The sequence below is a fragment of the Camelus ferus genome, chromosome 19 (genome assembly GCF_009834535.1).
Source record: "Camelus ferus isolate YT-003-E chromosome 19, BCGSAC_Cfer_1.0, whole genome shotgun sequence".
Lineage (NCBI taxonomy): Eukaryota > Metazoa > Chordata > Mammalia > Artiodactyla > Camelidae > Camelus > Camelus ferus.
This window is the reverse complement of record NC_045714.1, coordinates 36418679-36439041: the sequence shown is the minus strand read 5'-3', so window position 1 is coordinate 36439041 and position 20363 is coordinate 36418679. Positions and strand designations below refer to the sequence as shown.

Below are 20363 nucleotides of genomic sequence, written 5' to 3'. Positions count from 1 at the left end.
CCCCTCCAAGACCTGCTGGGACCTTAGCCCAGAGCTCTGCCTCAGCCTTCAAGGCAGATCTGCCTTCCACACTCAGTACTGCTCCTCTGCTTACATGGTGCTGCTCATTCCTTTACCATCACCACTCCACCCACAGCCTCCCTGCCTCTGGGCCTTTGCACATGCAATCTCTGCCATAGAATACTCTTCTCCAGACTCCACTGGTCACATTAGTGCAGAAACGCCAGCTGCTCTGGAAAGCTTTCTGTGACAACCTCCAACTCCGACCCTTCCTCTGGACCACCCAGGGCCCTCTGAAGCCCACACTGAGATGATGGCATTCCTCTGGGCAAAGCAAGCCTGTGCCCCACTCCTAGCCCAGCATGGGCACAGATGCCAGTGTAGCAAATGAATGAATGAATGAATGCTCTTACTCTCCACATCAGTTGGAAAGTTCTCTGAGTCCTTCTCATTTCCCATCCCCCAGACCCAACCTAGGTCTGACCTCCACTTTTAACTGATGTCATCTCCTCCTTCCCCCACCAGGCTCACCTGAGAACTCCTCTGGGGTGAGGGGGCATGTTTCTCTCCCCTCCGAGGCCTGCTTTCAAACCGGGCTGAGAATAAATGTGTGTTCTCCTGAACACCTTGGGAGTTGTGGGGCCCTGAAGGCAGGCAAGGCTGATGTCAAGTCCTGCCAAACTCACCAGTGTCACCACTGGCCCCTGGGCAACCCCTCTCTGGGACTCAATTTCCCCATCTGCGGTAGGTACACTGATGAGACAAGATTTGGAGCTGAACGCTGAGTTCGAATGTTGCTACCAGTTCTCGCCAAGCCTCTGGTTCTTTGGTTTTGACATGGTGAGCAGAGCAGCCTGTCCTCAAAAGGATGTTGTAAAGGTCACGTGACTTAATCATGTAAAGTGCTGAACACAGTAGGTGCTCAGTAGGTGGCATTTTTATCCCCATCATCCTGGGTCCCTGTTGGCTCTGTGTAGCAGTAAGTCTGTGAGAGTTGTGAGGGGAGTGGAGGTGGGAGGCGCTCTTGAGTCTAGGCCCTGGACCATCTTATCATCTGTGGAGTCTTCGCAGAAGGGCTCCAGGGCAGGGACCCCAAGAACCACACACACTTGTATTCCCACATCCCATTTGCCCTCTCAGCCCTGGAAAGTTCTCCTCCAGGGCCTCAGTCTGCCCATCTGAGAAATGGGCATAATCGTACTTCCCCAGCAGGGTTTTGAAGATTACAGAGGAAACATGTGGAATGTGCCTGGAACTTTATGGGGGCTCAGTAATCCCCCTTTTTGGCTCCCAATTGCCTGGTACTTAGTGTGACATAAATGCTTGTGAAACAAAAATATTACCTTTTTAAATTGAAATACAATGCAAAGAAGACAACTGTGCCTTCCCCACTGGCCCCTCTCCAACACTGGGGGGTCAGGGATCAACGACCACTGTGAACTGTAGAGGGCGGTGCACACACGAAGGTCAGTCACCAAGGCTCTGTCCCTGTCCTTTGTATTGAGACCAGCCAGGCCCTGCTGGCCATAAGACTGGCCTGCCCACTTCGGCCCCAAGAGGATTAGTGTAGCTCTGGCGCCAGGGAGATCACCTGGGCTTAGCGTCCAAAAGGCACCTTTGTCTGGCACTGGCGGGACCAGGCCCTGGGAGGTGACCCACTCCGAAGGTGATTCAGCCAGGCCAGGGGTCATGTGAGGGGCTCATGCAGGGAGCTGTCAGGACCAGGAAACAGAACCAGCCCCACTATTCAGCCCTTGTCCTTCTCATGAACTATCAGCTCACAGGCCTGCAGGGGGGCTGCCAAGGGAGGGGGTTCCTGCATGTCTTGTTCTATCGCCCATTTTTAAGTATGGAGGTTCAGAGCCTGGACCTGGGTCAAGAGTCAGGGGGCCTGGCTTCAAGTCCTAACTTCATCACTTCCTAGCTATGTGGCCTTGGGCAAGACTCAACCTCTCTGTGCCTCAGTCTCCACAACTCTGGAATGAGGGCAAAAACTGTTCCTTGAAAGCAGGGTTGATATAAGGAGTTGATGACATAATGTATTTAAAGTATTCAGAACAGTGTCTGGCGAATGGTGAATGGATGGCTGGATGGTCAGAGGATCATTCGCATTGGTGGGTAAACCTCTAGATGGGTTCCAACTCTCCTCTGTCCCCTCAAATCCTCTGAGCCAGTTCCCAAAACTTCACTGGCACCTTTTCACTTAGCCCCACCCATAAATACCAACTTAGGGCCATTTCCTGGAACTAAGGAGACCCATCTTGAGCAGTGGAGAGGAGCCCAGGAAAGAGATGCAGGCCCCCAGTCTGCCACTGTGTGGCCTTGGGCCAGCTAGGCTCCTCTCTGGTGTCAATTTCCCCACCTGCACTATGAGCATCCAGCGTATCTCTGTTCTGAGGTCTGTCCTCAGGTGTGTTAACAGCAAGGTGTGCAGCCAGTAGGAACCCGTCCAGAGCAGCACAGGGTTTCACTCATCTTTGCTGCCTGGAATGCTGGCTCCTCTTCTCCCTGGAAAATTCTTATTTACCCTTCAAAATTCAGCTTAGATATCATTTCTGAGAAGTGTCCCAAAGTCAGAGAGACAGACTCAGACAGGCAGAGTGAAAGATGGAGATATTTAGAAAAACAGAGAGAGGAGAGGGAAGGGCAGGGGTGGGGAGGGGAGGAGAGGGGGACACAGGGAGCTCGAGGCAGAGGGGGAGGAAGGCAGGACAAGACACAGAGGCTGCCAGGCCAACCAGGTAAGTTTGTAACACGAAGCTACAACGACTAGGTCCCAGTCCCTTCGCCTCCCAGGAGCCCTGCCTGAGGCTGGGGAGGGCAACAGAGGCAGAAAGCGAGGCAGCCTCTGTGTGACGAGAGAACAAACCTGCAGGGAGGTGCTGAGACAGAGGATTGTTTATTGGGAGCTCAGGACTTGCCAGGGAGGCCCCAGAGCTTTCTCCAAAGCAGTTTCATGGCTAACCCTGCAGTCCCCTCCCCAGATTCGGGGCAGAGCTGCAGGGCCAGAGCACCTGGGCGGGCCTGGGTGGATAAGGGACACTTAAACTGTCACCAACACAGGCTAGACCTGGGAGGGAAATTGAGGCAGGTGGACAGGAATCTGGCAGTCAACAGGGAGGGATGGCGGCCGTCTGTCAGCCTCACGATGCCACAGTCAGCACAACGGCATTCTACAAGGAGCGACAGTTCTAGGTTAGGTCCCCTGAGTCCTTGTGCCCAACACCCCCGCCATATCCCCCCATCCCTGCAGCCATCTCCGTGTTCCTCCCTTACCACCCTGGGATTAGCACCGCACTTGGACCATAGCTGGCACTCATTAAATGAATGAATGAACAAACAAATGAATGATGATTAAACGACATTCAGTGTGGGAAAGGTCACTGACTTTAGGATTTAAGAGATCTAAGTTAAAGTGCCATTTCTCCTACTAATTTACTGTGTGAACTTGGGCCAGAAATTTGGCCTCCTCCAGCCTTGGTCCTCATCTGAGAAATGGACTCAGAACTCCCTGATCTGCCCACTCCCAGCTGTTCCAAGGCTCAGAAAGTTGTGCTAGATTGAAAAGGATTGTGGGGCCATGTCAATATTCAGTAAGAAAAAGGGTCAATCTATTAGCCATGCCTGCCACAGGCACAGCAGAAGGCAGAGACAGAATATGTATTTGCCACCCCGGGGCCAGGGAAACTGTGATTCTGTGAGTAAATCTGAGAGTCCATCCTATAGGCCAGTCATGTGTCTGAATTCAACAGGAAAGAACTCTGTGATTGATTGACAATGTCTGCCATGGGCAAGTAAGGAAGGAATGGTAGCAGGTATGTCATATATTTGCCATTTCCAAGTTGGGTAATTTATAACTCCCTGAGCAATTTAGCAAATGGTGCAGAACAGACCAGGTGATGAGGCAGAGCAGTCCCGTCATAAGTTTCAAGCAGGGTTCTCCAGAGACAATCTTAAGGTCCATCTAGGCCATATCTGCATGAGAAACTCACCTCTATGATCTCCAGGGCTGCATTGGCAAAATTGACATTGAGAACCTTAGGCAGGGGAATTCCAACATCCAGGTTCACTGTGAAGAGGGGGTGGTTGAAAACAAAGATATGTGTGGGGTCTGGGTGGGACCTGCTGACCCTATTCCACCACTTTGCTTGAGCTGGCCAGCTCTCTTCTTGGAGACTCAGGTTCCCTTATTGGCCTACTCTTACTCATTCTACTAAACCCAAATGAAAACTCCCCTTTTCTGTACTGTTGTAAGCAGCTCCCCTCAGCAAAGCCTCCTTGAAGTTCTGTCAGTGCCTTGCATGCTCTGGGTCATCTATATTCTACTCATTTACATGACTATTTCCCTCTGAACTGTGAGCTTGAAGACATGACTCAGGTCAGATAGCTCTCGGGGCCCAGAGTCTGGTGTGATGCAGGAGCTAATCAGTGTTGTTTGAGTGAAAATTATCTTGATTTCTGCGTCTTAGAAATAGGGATAGACCCCTCTCCAGCCTCAGTGTCTCTATTAAGAACAATGGAGAGAGGCAATGATTCAGAAATCCTGAGTTCAGACACTCCTCGTGTCCAAAGAAGACAGTGAAGGCGGCCCGTACCGTTGAGCTTCGGCACATAAGCCACTCGGACCACATCACTGAGCCATTCTTCTAAGCGGGATGCCTGCAACAGAGCACACGGAGGGCTGGGAGGTGTGGCCCCACAGGGAACGGCGCAATCCTTCCCAGGGAGAAAAACCCAGAGGCCCAGCTGCCCCAGCCTCACTGTCCCAAGCCTGAAGGCAGTTCCTGGTGGGCTGTCCACCAGGGACCCCAAAGGGGACTCTGATTTAGGTCGGCTTCACTCTGGGCCCCATGAGCTTAGAAAAGCTGCTCTCCTGGAGGAAGGGTCTGTGGGTCCTGGAAGGGGCCCGTGTCTGAGAAAGGAGATGTGCCCGTCTCCAGTAACTCTGTGTGGTCTGCTCTTAGATTCCTGTCAGTTTAAGAACATTGAGAACAATCCATAACCTGAGACCACCGTGAGATTCCAGAACATCAGAACTCTATGAGAAGCAGCAAACTAAGGGCTCTGTGCGCCTCTGAAATACTGAAACTGTCTGAGTTCAGAAACTTTATTACCTATGTAAAGTTCCAGAATTCTGAATCCTTGTAAGGTTTGAGATATTTACAATTTTGTGAGGTTCCAAGACTTTGGAAGATCATGAGATTCACGTTCCCAAGATGACAGTTTCACACGTGCACATGTGTGTGCGTGCGCCCACACACACACGCACACGCACACGCACATACACACCTGCCCTGATGTCTGCCCACCCTGTCTTGTTGGGGCAGAGCTCCGACCAAGGCCAGCTCAGTCACAGGGCCCATGACTCATCCTTTCCACCCCGACTTATAGACCCTCACTACCGCCAAGCTGCTCACCCTCCCAGAAACTTACATCGAAGGCGTGGCTGAAGGGGGAGGCCAGCTTGACACTGAGACTGGTGGAGAAAAGACAGATGTTGAGGGGCCCTGGCACCCACCACCCCACCTGCTGAGTGGCACTCTGCCCCACCCACCCTGCCTGCCCCACCCCCAGCTCCTCAGGATCAAGAAACAGGATTCCAGGCCCCATTCTGCCTCTAACCAGCCTTGGCTCAGAGGCTCAGTTTTCCCACCTATGAAACAGACCTGGAGGGATCTAACCTCCCTCTGAGACATCATGACCGCCACCTCTGACTCCATGGCCCCAGAGCCTTGGTCTGACTCTCAACTGTTTGACTAAAGCTCTCTAAGGAGTGGCCCTCTCACAGACTGAGCCCTGGACACAGGGCACCCTGCACTCAGCAGTTGCTCACTGAAGGCAGTAAACCACCAACAGATCACAGCTGGCCCAGATGAGGTCCAGGGCCAGAGCCCAGACATACACCTCTGTCTCCTGAGGCCTGAGGCGTCAACCACCACCAGGAAGGGGAGATAAACTGAGGTAGTGGGCGAGGCCTTTGCCAAGCTTAGAAATAGGGTGGTGGTGGAGACTTGCAGGGGGGCAGTAGTAGCCAAAGGGGTCTGCAGGGGACCCCAAAATGGGGTCAGATGAGCACTGGGAACCTATGGCTCAGGACAGTCAGATCCCAGAGCTCCCTGGGAAAACCCCTGCATCCAGGGGCGGGACAGACTGGCCCCAGGCCCCAGGCCGAGGTGAAGGCACTGGGCCTGGAGAGTGGAGGCCCAGATTGTGTACCTGCCTCCAGGGACAACCCACTGTGCAAGTTGTGCTTTGCAAGCTGTGAAGTGCTGTGCGTGTCTAAGGAAGAATTGTCATCAACTTCATGATCTTGGTTATTATGATTATCACAGGGTGGAGAAACTAAAGAAATAACTAGTTCACATGAATAACAAGGACAGTTATCTCCTTGGCCCGCTTCAGGGCTCATAACTCAGGAGTCTGGACTCCATATCCCAGCAGTAGGTTTCTCTCCAGGGCCAGGTTTTGAGCAGCCACAGTGGAAGATGCTTGCTCTGGAGCCACTTCTCTGAGCTCCAGTTGCCTCATCTATAAAATGGGCCAACACTACCCCTTCCCCACAGATCCTGAAGGCAAAGAGGATTCTGGTAAAACACCTATAATTTAGTTGATGCTCAAGATCTAAGAGGCGGTTTCTGTTGGTCCTTCATTCTTGTTCATAAAGACAAGGGCTAGGATCCCACGTTACCGTTCCAGAGACAGGGAGAGGTGCAGCCTGGTAGCCGAGGGAGCCAGCTGGGCATTTAAAGTCATCACCTGCACAGGAAAAGCAGGCAGATTAAGCAGGAGGAGTTTGAGGACAGGCCTGCCTTGGCCAATGGATGAATTTCCACCATCCATTCCCTCCACTAACCCTTGCTGAGGCCCTATTGTGTTGTTAGGGTCCATGCTGGTCTATGAGGAGGCAACTTGAAGGTTCTGGTGCTCAGGAAGCAGAGTACTGAGGGCAACCAGTGTCATATGAGAGGAAGTCCTGGGGCTGCAGGAACTTGAACAAACCCTCAATCCAGCCTGCGGTGGGGTGAGGGAAGGGATCCCCAGCGAGGTGACACCTGAGCTGAATCTTGAAAGGTGAGGAGTGAGCCAAGGGAAGGGGAGAAACGGCACTCCAGGTGGTGGTGCTGCTCAAAGGCAGGGTGGTGGGACCTGGTAGTCCCGGGTAACTGAGGCTTAAGGCGCAAGGACAGGAAAGGCAAGGGAATGAGGCAGAGGGCATTGAATGGTGTGTGGTCATGGGAGCAAGTGAGCAGGAGAGGGACCTGCCTCTGCCCAGATGTGTGTTAGGGAAAACTAGCAGAGGTGGGGTGGAGGGGAGCAGACTGGAGGTAGGGGGCCAGCAGGAAACTAGAGGGTCATCCCAGAGATCCCAGAGATATCTGAGCAGAGAGGCTGGGGAGATGGGGGCAATTTCTGAGATCCTGAGGAAGCAGCATGGACGTGTGTGATGTGGGAGCAGGCAGGCGTCTAAAGGCACTTGGATCTCAGCTCAGGTGATGACACTTGGGGAGGGACTTCCTGTGTGTGCTATGCCATGTGGGGCCTCCTACCCTGAAATCTGCATCCTGGAGAGGGTCGGCCTACTCAGAACCCCAGTGCCAGCTCCCACCCCTCAGCTACTCACCCCGTTCAGCTCGAAGAGGGCTTCAGGGGTCCCTTTAGGGAGGTAGGATAGCACATGGATGTCAGCTGGGATGGAGACCGTGGCCTTCTTGTTCTGGAGCGTGACCATGGGTGCTTCCTTCACCCGCAGTGAGAGCAGGAGCTGCTGACCAGGGGGCAACTTCCTCAGGCCCTGGAGAGAAGCAGGGGCCGAGCATGGGGCATGAGGGCAGCCCCACTAATAGAATCAGGGGTCCCTGCTCCTACCACCTTTGCCTCCCTGAAGCCCCTCTCCACCATCTTAAAACTCCCCAGAAGAAAGAGGCTCTGCTGCGTGTCTAGCTCCAATCTCCTCCTTTGCCTGAGACTCCTATGCCCTTTAGCCAAAGACTCCAATAAGCAGAGGCCCCACTCATGCTTTGAATCATTACTTTCAAGAAGGCTCACAGAGTTGGTCTGTGCCCCCAGATTCAGCTGCCCCTGCCACTCTTTCTGGTGGAAATCCAGACCTTGCCAGTTTCTTCCTAACCTCTATCAAAAACTGCTGTTTTGTAAAGACCTGGTAGTAGTCATTTCAACTTCAGTATAAATCAGAGTCCAACAGCTGGAAAGAAGCTGGTTCATCCCCAGCCAAGGGGTGGAATGCTGAAGGCCAGGCTCTGTAGTCATGTACTGATTGATGCCCACTGGTCAAATGTCTCTGAATCTTCTCCCTTCATTTCCCTTCCCAAGGCCACTGCCCTGAGTCTTCTCTCCGAGGACAAAGAAGAAAGACTAGAACCAAGATGAAATAAGGCAGCTGAAGGGTGGACGTTCAGTCACTTGGAAAGAATCTCCTGTCCTCTGCTTGACAGAGGAGTAACAGTCACAGGATAAATGCCCAGTTGACTTCTGGGGCAGTTAAATCCTGGTCCTTTCATCTCTAAGCAAAATCTGCTATCAGGAAAAGATAGGTGTTAGTCAATCACACTTTAGTGTGAATTTGGACTCAACATTCAATCACAGCTCTGTGGAGAGCTGTATTGAGAAAGATTCTAGAGTCCATTCAGGGTCATCAGGAAAGGACTACAGAGATCAAAGCCTATGAGAGGGTCACTCACCTCAGGGGCCAAAGCCTCCAGGTCTGTAGTTGTCAATGGGACATTGCTGGGAACCTGGACCCAAGACCAAATGGGATGGAGGGTAAATACAGAGATGAGATAGGGATCCCTCAGCACATACAAAATATTTCCCCCCCTCAACCCCCAATTACATACATACATCTCTTACAGACACTCATTTTCCTTCAATTGGTCAATGATAAGCCTTACTATGTGTCAGGCACATGCTAAGGGTTTTGTGTGCCTTTGCTCATTTCACCTTTACAACAGCTCCAAGAAGGGGGTGCTATGATTACTCTCATTTTACAGATGGGAAACCCAAGGCTCCTGTTCAGGGTCATAAGCTGGTAAGTGGTGGCACCAGGCTTTGACCTGAGTAGGCTAATTCTAGAACTTCTAAACTGCCCTGCCAGAGCGCACAATCTGAAGGCCCAGAAATCTGACACTAGACATTTTTGCCTTTCACCCAAAAAGTATGTTTAAAAACTATGAATTTGTTTCCAGTATTTACAAATCAGGACATTTCACTTAAGTCTGCCAGTTTCTGGCTAAAAAAATTGGAAAATCTGGTCACACCTGCCTCCCAGCTCAGAGGTCTGTTTCAACCAACCAGAGGCCTTTGGAGTGCTCTCTGGCCGCAACCTGCAGGAAGTAAGTGATCAATCCCCGCTCCCTTGGGCTGAGCTGCAGATGGGGGTGCCCCAGTGGCTCAGAGCTCATTGTCTTTAGACAGGGCTGAGATCAAGAAAATGTCTCTGGGTAAGGTTTCTGAGGGCTTGGCCTTCCAGACATCTGTGAGGGCACGAGAGGGGCCAGAATGGAAACAGAGAGGTCTAAGAAGCTTTGGAACAAATGTCCAAGTAACCTTGGTATAGCCCAACCTTACTGTTCACTCCAACTCAAATCTGCTCTTGAGGAAGCAGTGGAAATGTTAGTCATTCACACTTTAGTGTAAAATTGGGCTTTGACTCAAGAAGGGCTCATCTGGCACAGGGATGGAAAGTTGGCTACATTTCATATGCCAATTTGGATCAACTGAAAGTGACTTTCTGAAGTATCATGTTGAGAAGGATTCAGAAGTACCATTCAGGTTTAGCCAAGTAGAGGGCCACCATCAAATATCAACATCTGCCACAGGGACAAGAGTGGGCATGTGTGTGCTGTAAACTTGTCTAACTCTCTCCAGTTAGAAGAAGAGGGCTCATCAAGGTTGATCAGTGATGATGTGACTAGGTCACCACTAGCATCACCAAGGCACAGCAAAGCAGGGAGCCACACTCACCAGCTCAGGGGTGATGTCCAGATCAAGGGCACCATTGGTCTGCAGAAGCTCAAACACAGTGTTGAAGAGGTACAGAGGCACGGTCACCTGGGATGTGTGGTCCTCCTTGGGGGGCACCTTGATGGGGTGGTGAGGCTTGGGGAAGTCGATGATGTCGCCTGCTATGCTCTTCACGATGGGCTGCAGGGGCCGGAGACAGGGCATGGCGGGGTCTCAGGGAGCTTGCTCACCTCCCTTTGACTCAGCATTCCCCACCTGGCCTCCACCGGTACTCAACCCCCAGCTGTGGGCAGGGCCACAGTGGGCACTCACATTGATGTCCAGCTCTATGTACTGGTTCGAGATGAGAGGCAGTGTGGCCAGAGTGAATTCCACGGACCCAAGAGCCCCAAGGGGCACCAAGCCTGCATGGAGAGGGGAGGAGGGAGAAGGACCCCACAAGTCCAGGCCCCCAAAATTACAGGCCTTACTTCTATTTATTGAGTGCTTGCTGAATGCCTAGCATTCTACTAAGACGCACTGGGGGCTCCTATAATCCCCATTTTACAGATACAGAAGCTGAGGCTCCAACAGAGGAAGTCACCAGCCACAGGCTACACAAGCCCCACAGCAGCAAAGCCAGGATTCCTGTTTTCCAGAGCTGGTACCACTAACTACTTTGTTGCCCTGCCTCTCTCATATAACGTCACGTATAGAGACATAGCTGCCCCCAAGTTTTCTATCCTTATCCTAGTTATGCACTTTTATACTTTTCAAGGCCCTTTTGTGAATACAAAAGGCATCTGTGTCTCCATAAGGCTCAGAGAGACTGGGGGTCACTGTAGCTATGGGGCCTGGGGTTCCTAACATAAGCTCTGGACTTGGATCATCTTGTCTGTCCAGATAATAATAACATCTGCCTCATGCTTCTGCCAGTGCTGGACACACCACCGGTGCTCAGTATGTGACCTGAAGCCCCGGGCAGATGGGGACCTGGATGGCTCCGAGTTTCCACGCCCTGCTGAACCGGCCTCGGCCCAGAACTCCACCAGTAGGCCTCCTCAAAGGGGTGGCCTTGTCAGTCTGAGGAACACACGAAAGGACCCAGAATTCTGACCTGTCCTCTTCCCTGGTACCCCACCCATTGGGGTAATGGGGGAGTGGGTAAGAGGAGGTGCAAAGAGGAGGGGGTGGACCCCAACTTACTCAGCACAGTTCCCAGGAGCTCGTTCACCACGCCCAGCACACTGTCCACCATGGGGCACAGCTGTGTCCGGAGGAGACAGGAGTTACAGGAAAGTAAGAGCGGGCCCCAGTCTGGCACAGGGAACAGCTGCACTTTCTTTAAATGATTTGCTATGTGGTCCCAGGACCAAGGCAAGGCAGAATGTGGAGATGGATGCAGGGAGGGGCACACAGAGGGAGGGGACAGGAGCTGGAAGTGTCAGAGGGCAGAGTGGTTGGAACAGAGGACAAGTTACAAGGGCCCCCTCAGAAATCCCTGGAGGATGCTGCGGGGATGGAAAGACACACTCCAGAGACCAGTTGGGGGCGTGGGGACCAGGCCCTCCCGTGGGGAGGCAGAGTGGCTCTTCCCTCTGAGGCCTCAGGCCCTCCTGCCACCCAGGTGGGTGCTGGGAGATGTACAGTCCAGACCCCACAGAAAGGGCGCCTCCTGCCTCTACCTGGAGGCAGGCCTGGACCCAGGGCATCCACTGCACACACCACCCTGTGTTTCCTGAAAACCCTTGGGCTGTGAGAACAGAGAGCAAGCAGTTCGCCTTCCAGAATCCTGAGTCTGGGAGTCACAGAAGCTGAGGCCCCTGGAGCAGAAACCCCAGAGGTGACCCAGCACAGCGCCTTCAGTCCACAGCTGGGGCCGGAGGAGACAGGCGACCTGCCCAAGGTCACAGCTCTTCTCAGAGAGACGAGAGAGGGCTGCCTTTCCACTTAAACTTGGACCCCCAGACTCTAGGGCTTCTGGGGTCAGGCACGTTACAGACATGAGAGGAGACCAGAAGGGCTGTGATGGGAGGAGGGAGGACCCCCTGGGCGCCAACCAGGTGTGACCTGCAGGAAGGAGGTACGTGCAGCTGGGGTGGCTGATTGCATAGGAGAGGCCAGAAATCGGATTGTTAAGAGAAATTTCTAATCTCTAAGTGCCAGCAATTAAGTCTTATTTTTAAAACCTCTTGGAGTCACATAAATTCTGCCTTGTAGCCAATTGTTCAGAGGCCTCAGTTAGGGGCCACAATTGAAATGTACCCACACCCCCTTGTTGAAATCCAGCTGAGTCAGGCCTGGCTGGGGTCTCTGCTGCTGGGAACTTCCCTTCTCCCCCTGAGCTGCTTTTCTGATTGGATTCTTCAAGCCCAGGGCAGTTTTGCCGCTTCCACGGGTGTTCTTCACATGAGAGGTCCTGCCGGGGATCAGGAGGCCTGACTGCCCTTTGCAGGCTGTGTGTCCCCCGCAGGCCCCTCCCCCTCCGTCCTCGATGAAGTGGGGTCTTGGCCAGACCTGCTCTTCTCAAGTGTAGTTCAAGGGACAGCGGGGGCAGGCCAAGGACAAGCATCCTGGAGCAGTTTAATCGTGAGGTGCTTAACATATGATGCATTACTATACATGTACATGATTTTCTGGACATGTTGGCTAAGCACAGGGCTCAGTTTAAAATCACTGAGTGACCCAATTTTAATTCAGAGCTAGTTTAAAGAAATATATAAATAATAATATAATACACGTGGCAAAGACAGAGCAGGGGATAAGAAAGGGACTTGGATTTGGGAGCAGGGGACTCAGGTCACCTGAAGCTGTGAGTTTAGGATTGGGAACTCTGGGGACACATTGTGCCAGGCCACCTCCAGACTGATAGGTGGCACCTGGGAGTCCTGTGGGCAGGCCAGGATGGGATTACCTGGTGGGCGTGAAAGGAAAGAACAGCCTAATCCTGTCTGGCGCCCAGATTTACTCCAAGCTGGGGGAGGAGCGGCAAGCCCAGGGGGAGGGGTGCCACTAGCCTATGACCCCCACACTCACCAATCCTGGCAGCACTTTGAAGAGTGTCTGTTCCACAACCCCAAAGAGCGGTGCAGGCAGCACCCTGGGCAGAGAGAGATGCGTGAGGCTGTGGTCAGTGTACAGGGACAGTGCCAACCCAGATGATGTAGCAGGCTGGGCACTGGGGGCTCTGGACATCTCCTGTCTTCCTTCCTGGTGGGGTTGGCTGGGGCTTTGGGGACCTGGGTTCAAATTCTGGGTCTGTCTCAACATGGGACCCAGAGGAGGATTTCAGTTTCCCCATCCATACAGTGCCTGCCTTAGAGTTGTTGCCGCTGAGATCAAATGGGAGTGTTTATGTGTCTGTACTCAATAAATATCTGATACTCTGTCTCCTCCAATAAGTATAGACAAGTGACATTTGGCCTAGAACAGCACCTGACTTAGAGTGAGGGTTTAATAAGTATTCGTTGAATGAATGAATATTTGTTGAATGAATAAATATCTGTTGAATAAATGAACGCATGAGAGGGTGGCCTGAGGATGAGAAGTGCATGCAGATGGGCTTAGGTCTGTTTGGAGACCATGGGGGTACAGAGGGAGGGGTGACAACCACAGGACCACAACCACAGGTCACCAACACCCTCCTGGGCTCCACCTCCTCCAAGCCCCCTCTAGCCCATAGGAGCAGGATGGAGCCCAAAGACCCTGCCCAGAAACCCCTTATTAAGGCCCTTCTGCAGAAGGACCAATCTAGGTACCTTCTTCTTGGGAGCTAACACAGAGCTGCCTGATCACCCATCACTGCTCAGGGCCACCCAGCACAGGTGGAATGTAAGTATGGGATTTGGCCTGGAACAGAGAGACTAACAGGGGTTGACTCAAAGTTTGGGGCAGGGGCCGCTGGGGGTCTGTGTAGAGTGCTGAGAGAAAGCCTTGGACCTGAATCCAGAGCCAGCGCATCTTCATGCTTGCCTCAATCTGTGTGTGTGACCTTGGACAAGTTCCTTGCCCTCTTTGGGCCTCAGCTGTCCCATGGGAGTGACGATTCAAACAAGTATAGGAAGGGCCATTGTGTTGGAAGAAATGGATACAAAAGTGCCAGAGACTTCCAGATCATTGAATTTAGGTCCTCGTAATACAGATGGGGACAGTGAAGCCCAGAGAGGGGTGGGGGTTTCTGTGGGGGTCACACAGCAAGTCAGGGCTGAGCTGGGTGTCTGATTTGCTAAGAGAAGGGACTGAGATGTCCACAGGTCAAGGGACCACAGGGGACCCTTGTTCTATTTGGAAGAAAGGACAGCAGGAGAAAGGGGACACTCAGGAGTGGATATGGCAAACCGCGGACTGGGCCAGAGCTCGTGACGGTGTTGGCCTCAGTCTACGGCTCCGTGAGGCGGGGTAAGCCAGCAAGACCGGCGGAGGCGGGGTGAATTCAGGACCCGCCCAGCGGGCCGGTCCCAGGAGACCCAGGAGATGCCCGTGCGCGCAGGCGCGATGAACCCGGCAGGTAGGGGCGCGGGAAACGGCCCAGCACCGGCTCAAGCCTGCGAACTCACCCCGAGAGCACGCTGATGTGGCCCAGGAGCGTGCTGCAGCGCTTGAGGATGAGGATGGGCGTACCTCGCGCGCTCACGCCCAGTGCCACCCGCGACGACACGTTCACCTCGGCGGCCAGCTGCAGGAGTCCCCCCAGGGGGCTGCAAGACCAGAGGCTGGGACCTGGCCTGGCCACGCTCCACCCACCAGGTCGCCTCAGCCACCCCCACCCCAGGGCTCTGACGAGAGGTGGGTGGGCTAGCCCTGCGAGCGGTCTAGTCCCCAAGCCCCCTTCCCCCAACCCCACCGGTGAGCTCCAGGCAGTGGGGTAGGGGTCTTCAGGGAGAGTGAGATGGAAGTCCCAGACATCAGTGGGTTGAACATCCCTGGGGAGGGGTAGTGGGTTGCGATCCAGGGAGGGAATAGGAGAATGAGAGTCCCTTGGGAAGGAAGTAGGGTGGGATAAAATAGGGGGCAGGGGGGTGGGTGTTGGGGGACAATAGGGTAGGAGGTCCCCAGTGGGGCAGTGGGATGGGGTGGGGAGCAGTAGGGTAGAGGTTCCCAGGGGCACACTCACCCAGAGCCATGCAGGCCCACCTTGGTGTGCAGGGTCACCTGCACCCCAAACTCCGGCAGCAGCTTCAGAGACACCTTTGGCAGTGTGACCTCCTCAAACGTCAGGCTGCGTGGAGAAGGCCACTCACTACCAGACACCCCCCAGCGCCACTCCCTTAGTGCCTGGACCATCCCAGACCAGGCAGCAAGCACCTACAGCCTCTCTCCGGTGTGTCTCCCATCCCACCTCTAACCCATAAAACCAACAGTGGGCCCTTGGGCCTGTGACTTCACCTCTCTGGGCCTGGGTTTCTTCACCTGTGAAGGGGGGTAATACAAGTACTCACTTCAGAGGCATGTTACAAAGACAAGTGAGATAAGGTAGGTGCAGCAGCTGGTAAAGCACATGCTCTAGAACTGTAAACCATCATCCTCACTGGAGGCTCAATGAATTAAAGTGCTCCTCCGACCCCATCCCCATGGCCGCAACCCTGGTTCCGTCTCTGGCCTAAGTCTCTGTCCTCCCACTCCCACCTCCTAGGCTTGTATATCAACCCAAGGGGGTTCTCAAACACAGCTCCCCACAGTTCATTATTTTGTCTGTCCTCTGGGCCTTTGCCTCAGCTGTTCTCTCAGTCTGGAACATCCTTTCCTTGACTTTCCTTCCATTCTGAATCCACTGTCAGCTAGCTGACAGCTCTCCTGATTTCAGCTAGGGTATCTCCTCCTGCAGGAAGCTCTCTTTCCTGCTTCTCTGATGCAGGCAAATGCCTTCTTCTAAGCAGCTCCCACACCTGGCCGGACTGTCTTCGTCACTGCCCTGAGCTCACAGGATCATGACTCTTGGGCCTAGTCTCATACTGGCGGCTCTTTGAAGCCAGGACAATGTCTGGTTCATGTCTGAGGCCCCAGCATCACCAAGCAGGGGGTAGTCTACAGTGGGAGGGGGACTAGATCTATTAATAATAATATTATAATAATGATAACTAATATTTATTGAGCATTTACTATGTGCCAGGTTCTATTTTAGCTGTTTGACACATAGTCACCATCCTGGCAATCACCCCACAAGCAGCTGCTCATGGTGCAGCCGGTAAAAGCCAGATGGTTCCAATTTCAGCTCTACCATTAACTTGGGCAAATCACATGGCTGCTCCATGCCTCAGTTTCCACATCTGTAAAATAGGGATAATGACAGTGTCCACCACAGAGTGATACTTAGTGATCCTCCAGGCAGTCAGCCCTGACCAGCTCCCTTTCCAGACATCCATTTACTATTTTGGGAGGTGGGCATTCATCCCCCTTTCTGCTCCCAGCACCCCATTTCCTCCTGTACAGGGACACTTCCTGATCCCCCAGCTCCTGGCCTTCAGCCTTTCCTGAGGATCCCTGATCCACCACCAGCCATGGACTGGTTTCTGCCTAGCTGAGGCAGGCAGCATCGCCGTGATTAAACACCCAGACGGCCCCATTACCGCCCTCCCTCGCTGGGTTAGGATGAGCTCAGGCAGGTCGCTTCACTGCCTGCCAACCAATTTTAAAGAGTCAACCTCTTCTCTATTCCCCAAAGCAAAGACCAGCCTTTCTGTAGGGCACACAGTAGGTCAAATGGCCACATTGTGAGGACTTACCCAGAAAGCTCCTCGACGACGCCAAAAACCCCTCCGTAGCTCAGCAGGCCACCTCCTCCGAGCAGGCCCCGCGAGCCCAGGAGGCCTTGGTTCACCGATGTGACCGTCCCCAGCACATTCTGCAGGACAGGCCCCCCAACCAGTGAGTTCTGGATGGCTGCAAAGAGGGCAGGGGGAGGAGGGTTCATTTTCGGATGAGGAAACTAGGGCCCCGAGACAGGTAGAGACTGGCCCAAAGTCACACAGCAAATTGGTTTGGGATTGACCCTGGGCCACCCAGTAGCACCAGAAGAGAGGGCAGAATTAAAGGAGGGAGCGTGCAGCATTTGCTCCCTGTAGCATTTGCTATTCATGACTATTCTATCTTAACCCTGAGAGTGTTGAGGCCTGGAGCCCCAAATGCCTAGTAGAGTCCCCCCACTCCAGAAATGTGGGGCAGCCAGCACGCTCCCCTGGACCTCCTCAACCCCACTTGCCCCTCCCTGAGGGAGACACAGCCCGCGCATGCCCATACCACCCAGTTCACCTCTCAGAAGAAAGTGAACTAATCCTGCATTGGAACCTGCAAGCAAGCCTTTAACCCCCTGAACTCTGTGTGGTTGGGAATCAAAAACTGTCCTCGTCTGTTCCTGCAGTGTAAGCATATCAATGGGGTTGTTGAGGCTGCAGCGGACCCCTCACACAGTGCCCACCTTGGGCTCACCTTTGCCGAGTTCATCCTTGTCAATCCGAGCCAGCGTGCCCACTGTCTCAAGCAGCCCCTGGCACGGAGTCACCAGACCCCAGAGGAGAAGCAGGGACCACACACCCAGCATCATCGGCGTCACACCTACCAGGGGCAGAAGCGGGAACCCTGAAGCCATCCTGTCCTGGTGCCCAGGATCCTCTTCCTCCCTGTGCCCCTTCACCAACCTGGGGCCCTCCCACCCACCTGGCCCAGCTCAAGTCCAGCTTCACTCCCAAGAAAGCCTTCTCCATCCAATGCAAGCAAAGGCTAACACATCTGACTTAAAAGTCTTAGTCCTCTGTGACCCCAGTGGCCCTGGAGCTGTCCCTGAAGGAGAGCGACAGATGGGCCTTCCTTTCTGGGACAGCAGGATGGGAGCTCTATTCCCTGGACCACTTTCTTATTGGCTCATGAAGTCGTTTGAGAAGGGGTGGCTGATTGGAGACATCCAGTACTAGACCTAACATTCCTCATTTCTCTCCTCCTGCCCTCCTTTATTCTGAATGATGTTGGAAAGAACGAGGTGGGAGGTGGGAGCATAGCTAACTTAGTAGTTTCATAGAATGGGACTTTTCTGCATGCAGTTCCATATCTGCCAGCCCAATCACATACCCATCTATCCCCTCATGTCACCCCTGCTTAAACCCTTCTGGGGTCCCCCACACAGGCTCCTTACTGTTACTCACAAGGGCCCTGCCTGCCTTCTCGGTGTTAACCATGACAAGCTCCTTCTACCTCAGGGCCTTTGCACATTCTGTTCCTTCTGTTAGGAAGGCTCTTCCTCTGGTTTTTTGCATGACTGACTCTTCATCCTTCAGGTTCTGAATAAATGTCACCTGCTAGGAAAAGCCTCCCTCTTTTACTTTGTATAAAGAAGCCCATCTTTCACTAAACACCACCCAGAATATTTACTTTAAAGCAATTTGCTATTATGCATCATGTTTGTGTCCTTGTTTGCCACCTCTTTGAGCTCCATGAGGGCAGGACTTTGTCTAGGGCCTCCATGCACGGTTGTATACTGGAGGGGTTGCCTGCTGAGGGGGTGAGTGTGGATGGAAATTTAGCTCCACTTCACTCGCCAACTGTTTGCCCTGGCACAGACTATGTCTACCCAGGAGGACCCCCTTTTCTCATTTGCACAGGGGTGCATACAGGTTCTGTATGGACCAGCAGCTGTCCCAGCATTGTCTGTCTTCTTTCCCCAGGACTTGTCTCAGAGTGGCTCCCTGTAACATTGGGTCTCTCACAGAAGGAAATACTCCCACAGTGGGAAACCAGTCAGAAGTCTGTGGCTTAGAGAAAAATGGGCACCCCTTGAGTCTAGGACATTTCTGACCTCAGCCCACCCGTCTCTGCTTCTGCCCTCTCTGAGCTCTAGTTTTCCCATCTGCAAAGTAGACATTTTCTCCCATTACCCTCCAGGTGCCCCCAGACCCCTCCCAGGGAGAATTCCTTCTGTGCCTATTATTCAGGTGGGACAGCGGGGTGGTCCCAGGGTCAAGGGTTGAGGATCTGGATAAAGCCTGGGCTCCAGTAAGGCTGCCTTACCCGCTCCTGCAGTTCCACGAGGGGTGGGGTGGGGGTTCCCTGCCTCCTGTCAGCTCCTCCACCCTCTTGGGCCCGGGGGCGGCCCTTATATCCCTACAATGACTCTGGGGACACAAAGGGGGCACAGCCGCCAGAAACCCGTCAAGGTGTCACGTCAGAAACAAATTGCGGTTTTCACCGCGGGCCTAAGCTAAGCCTTCCTTCTTGGGGGAGAGTGAAGGAGGGGCTGGGGTCGGTGCCCAGGGGTGGGAATGGAGGCATGGGGGCTGCAGAGGCAGCCGCGCCCCGCCCCCAGACACGCCCACCTATGGGGTCTCCCTCCGGGATTCCCGAAGGGCCACACCCGAATGGCACAGAATCCACCCTGCCTCCCCTCCTACCCCAACTGAGGCCCAGGGAGAGAAAGAAGGAGCTTAGGGCTGCTGGGTCTTCTGACCCTCTGCCACCCCCACCCCAGGCCTGGCGTCGGGGACAGCCATGGGGACAGACATGAGGCCTGGAGAGAAGAACTCTGGGCTGATGTCGGGGAGGGGCACCAACCCCACCCCCACCTCCAGAGACCCAGCGTCCCCGGTGCTCCAGAGCAGGCTGCCTTTTCCCCCTCCTGAGATGGCAGTGGAGAAAAATTCATTCGTTCATCCATCCATTCATTCGTTAGTTCTTCAGCTGGCATTTGGGGAACCCCATACTGTTTGCTGGGTGCTGGGGATACAACTACAAACAAAAGAAACAAATCAGCAGCCCTGAGGAGATAACTGATAGAAATATCATGCAATTAAAGTATTTTCTAGTAGCCACATTAAAATTTATATATATATATACATATATATATATGTATATATATATATAAAGAAGAAGAAACAAATGAATTAATTTGCATAGTAGAGTTTATTTAACCCAGTATATCCAAAATATTATCATATACTGTCTAATCAATATAAAATTCTTAATGCCTCACCCTACACTTTTTCTCATACTAAGTCTGAACACCAAATTTGGTCTCGCCACATTTCAAGTGTTCAATCTCCTCATATACCATTGACCATCATATGGGCCAGCACAGCTCTGAAGGGAACAGGTAAGCACATGATGCAGTAAGTCAGAGGCTGATGCAAAAATAAAGCAGTAGAAGGGGTGTAATTTTCAGTATGGTGTCAGGGGAGGCCTCCTATTAGAGCCAGTGTGACTTTTGACCTGCAGGAGGAGAGGGAGTGGGCCAGGTGGATGTCTGGAGAACAGCCCACCAGATGGAGGGATGGGCAAGTCCAAAGGCCTTGAGGTGTTGTGTTCCAGGAACATCAGGGAAGTCTGTGCGTTTAGAGGGATGTGGGACATGGGGCTGAGGAGGGGATGAGGCCCTGCAGGTTACTGTAGGGGCTTGGCAGACTTTGGCTTTTGTTGGCACT

The 20363-nt window shown here is 53.2% G+C and overlaps 1 protein-coding gene across 1 annotated transcript; it reads right to left on the bottom strand.

Annotated features, from left to right (window-relative positions):
• Window positions 1–2900: 2900 nt before the first annotated feature.
• BPIFB3 (BPI fold containing family B member 3) lies at window positions 2901–17506 on the bottom strand. Its single transcript, XM_006179253.2, has 15 exons — window positions 17386–17506; window positions 16683–16839; window positions 15074–15178; window positions 14517–14657; window positions 12997–13060; window positions 11167–11227; window positions 10294–10385; window positions 9982–10161; window positions 8700–8753; window positions 7622–7792; window positions 6689–6756; window positions 5434–5476; window positions 4596–4659; window positions 3993–4069; window positions 2901–3173 (listed from the first exon to the last, which is right to left on the bottom strand). Exons 1-15 carry the CDS (start codon window positions 17498–17500, stop codon window positions 3144–3146), a joined length of 1422 nt encoding a protein of 473 aa, XP_006179315.1. The 5' UTR covers window positions 17501–17506; the 3' UTR covers window positions 2901–3143.
• Window positions 17507–20363: the final 2857 nt, after the last annotated feature.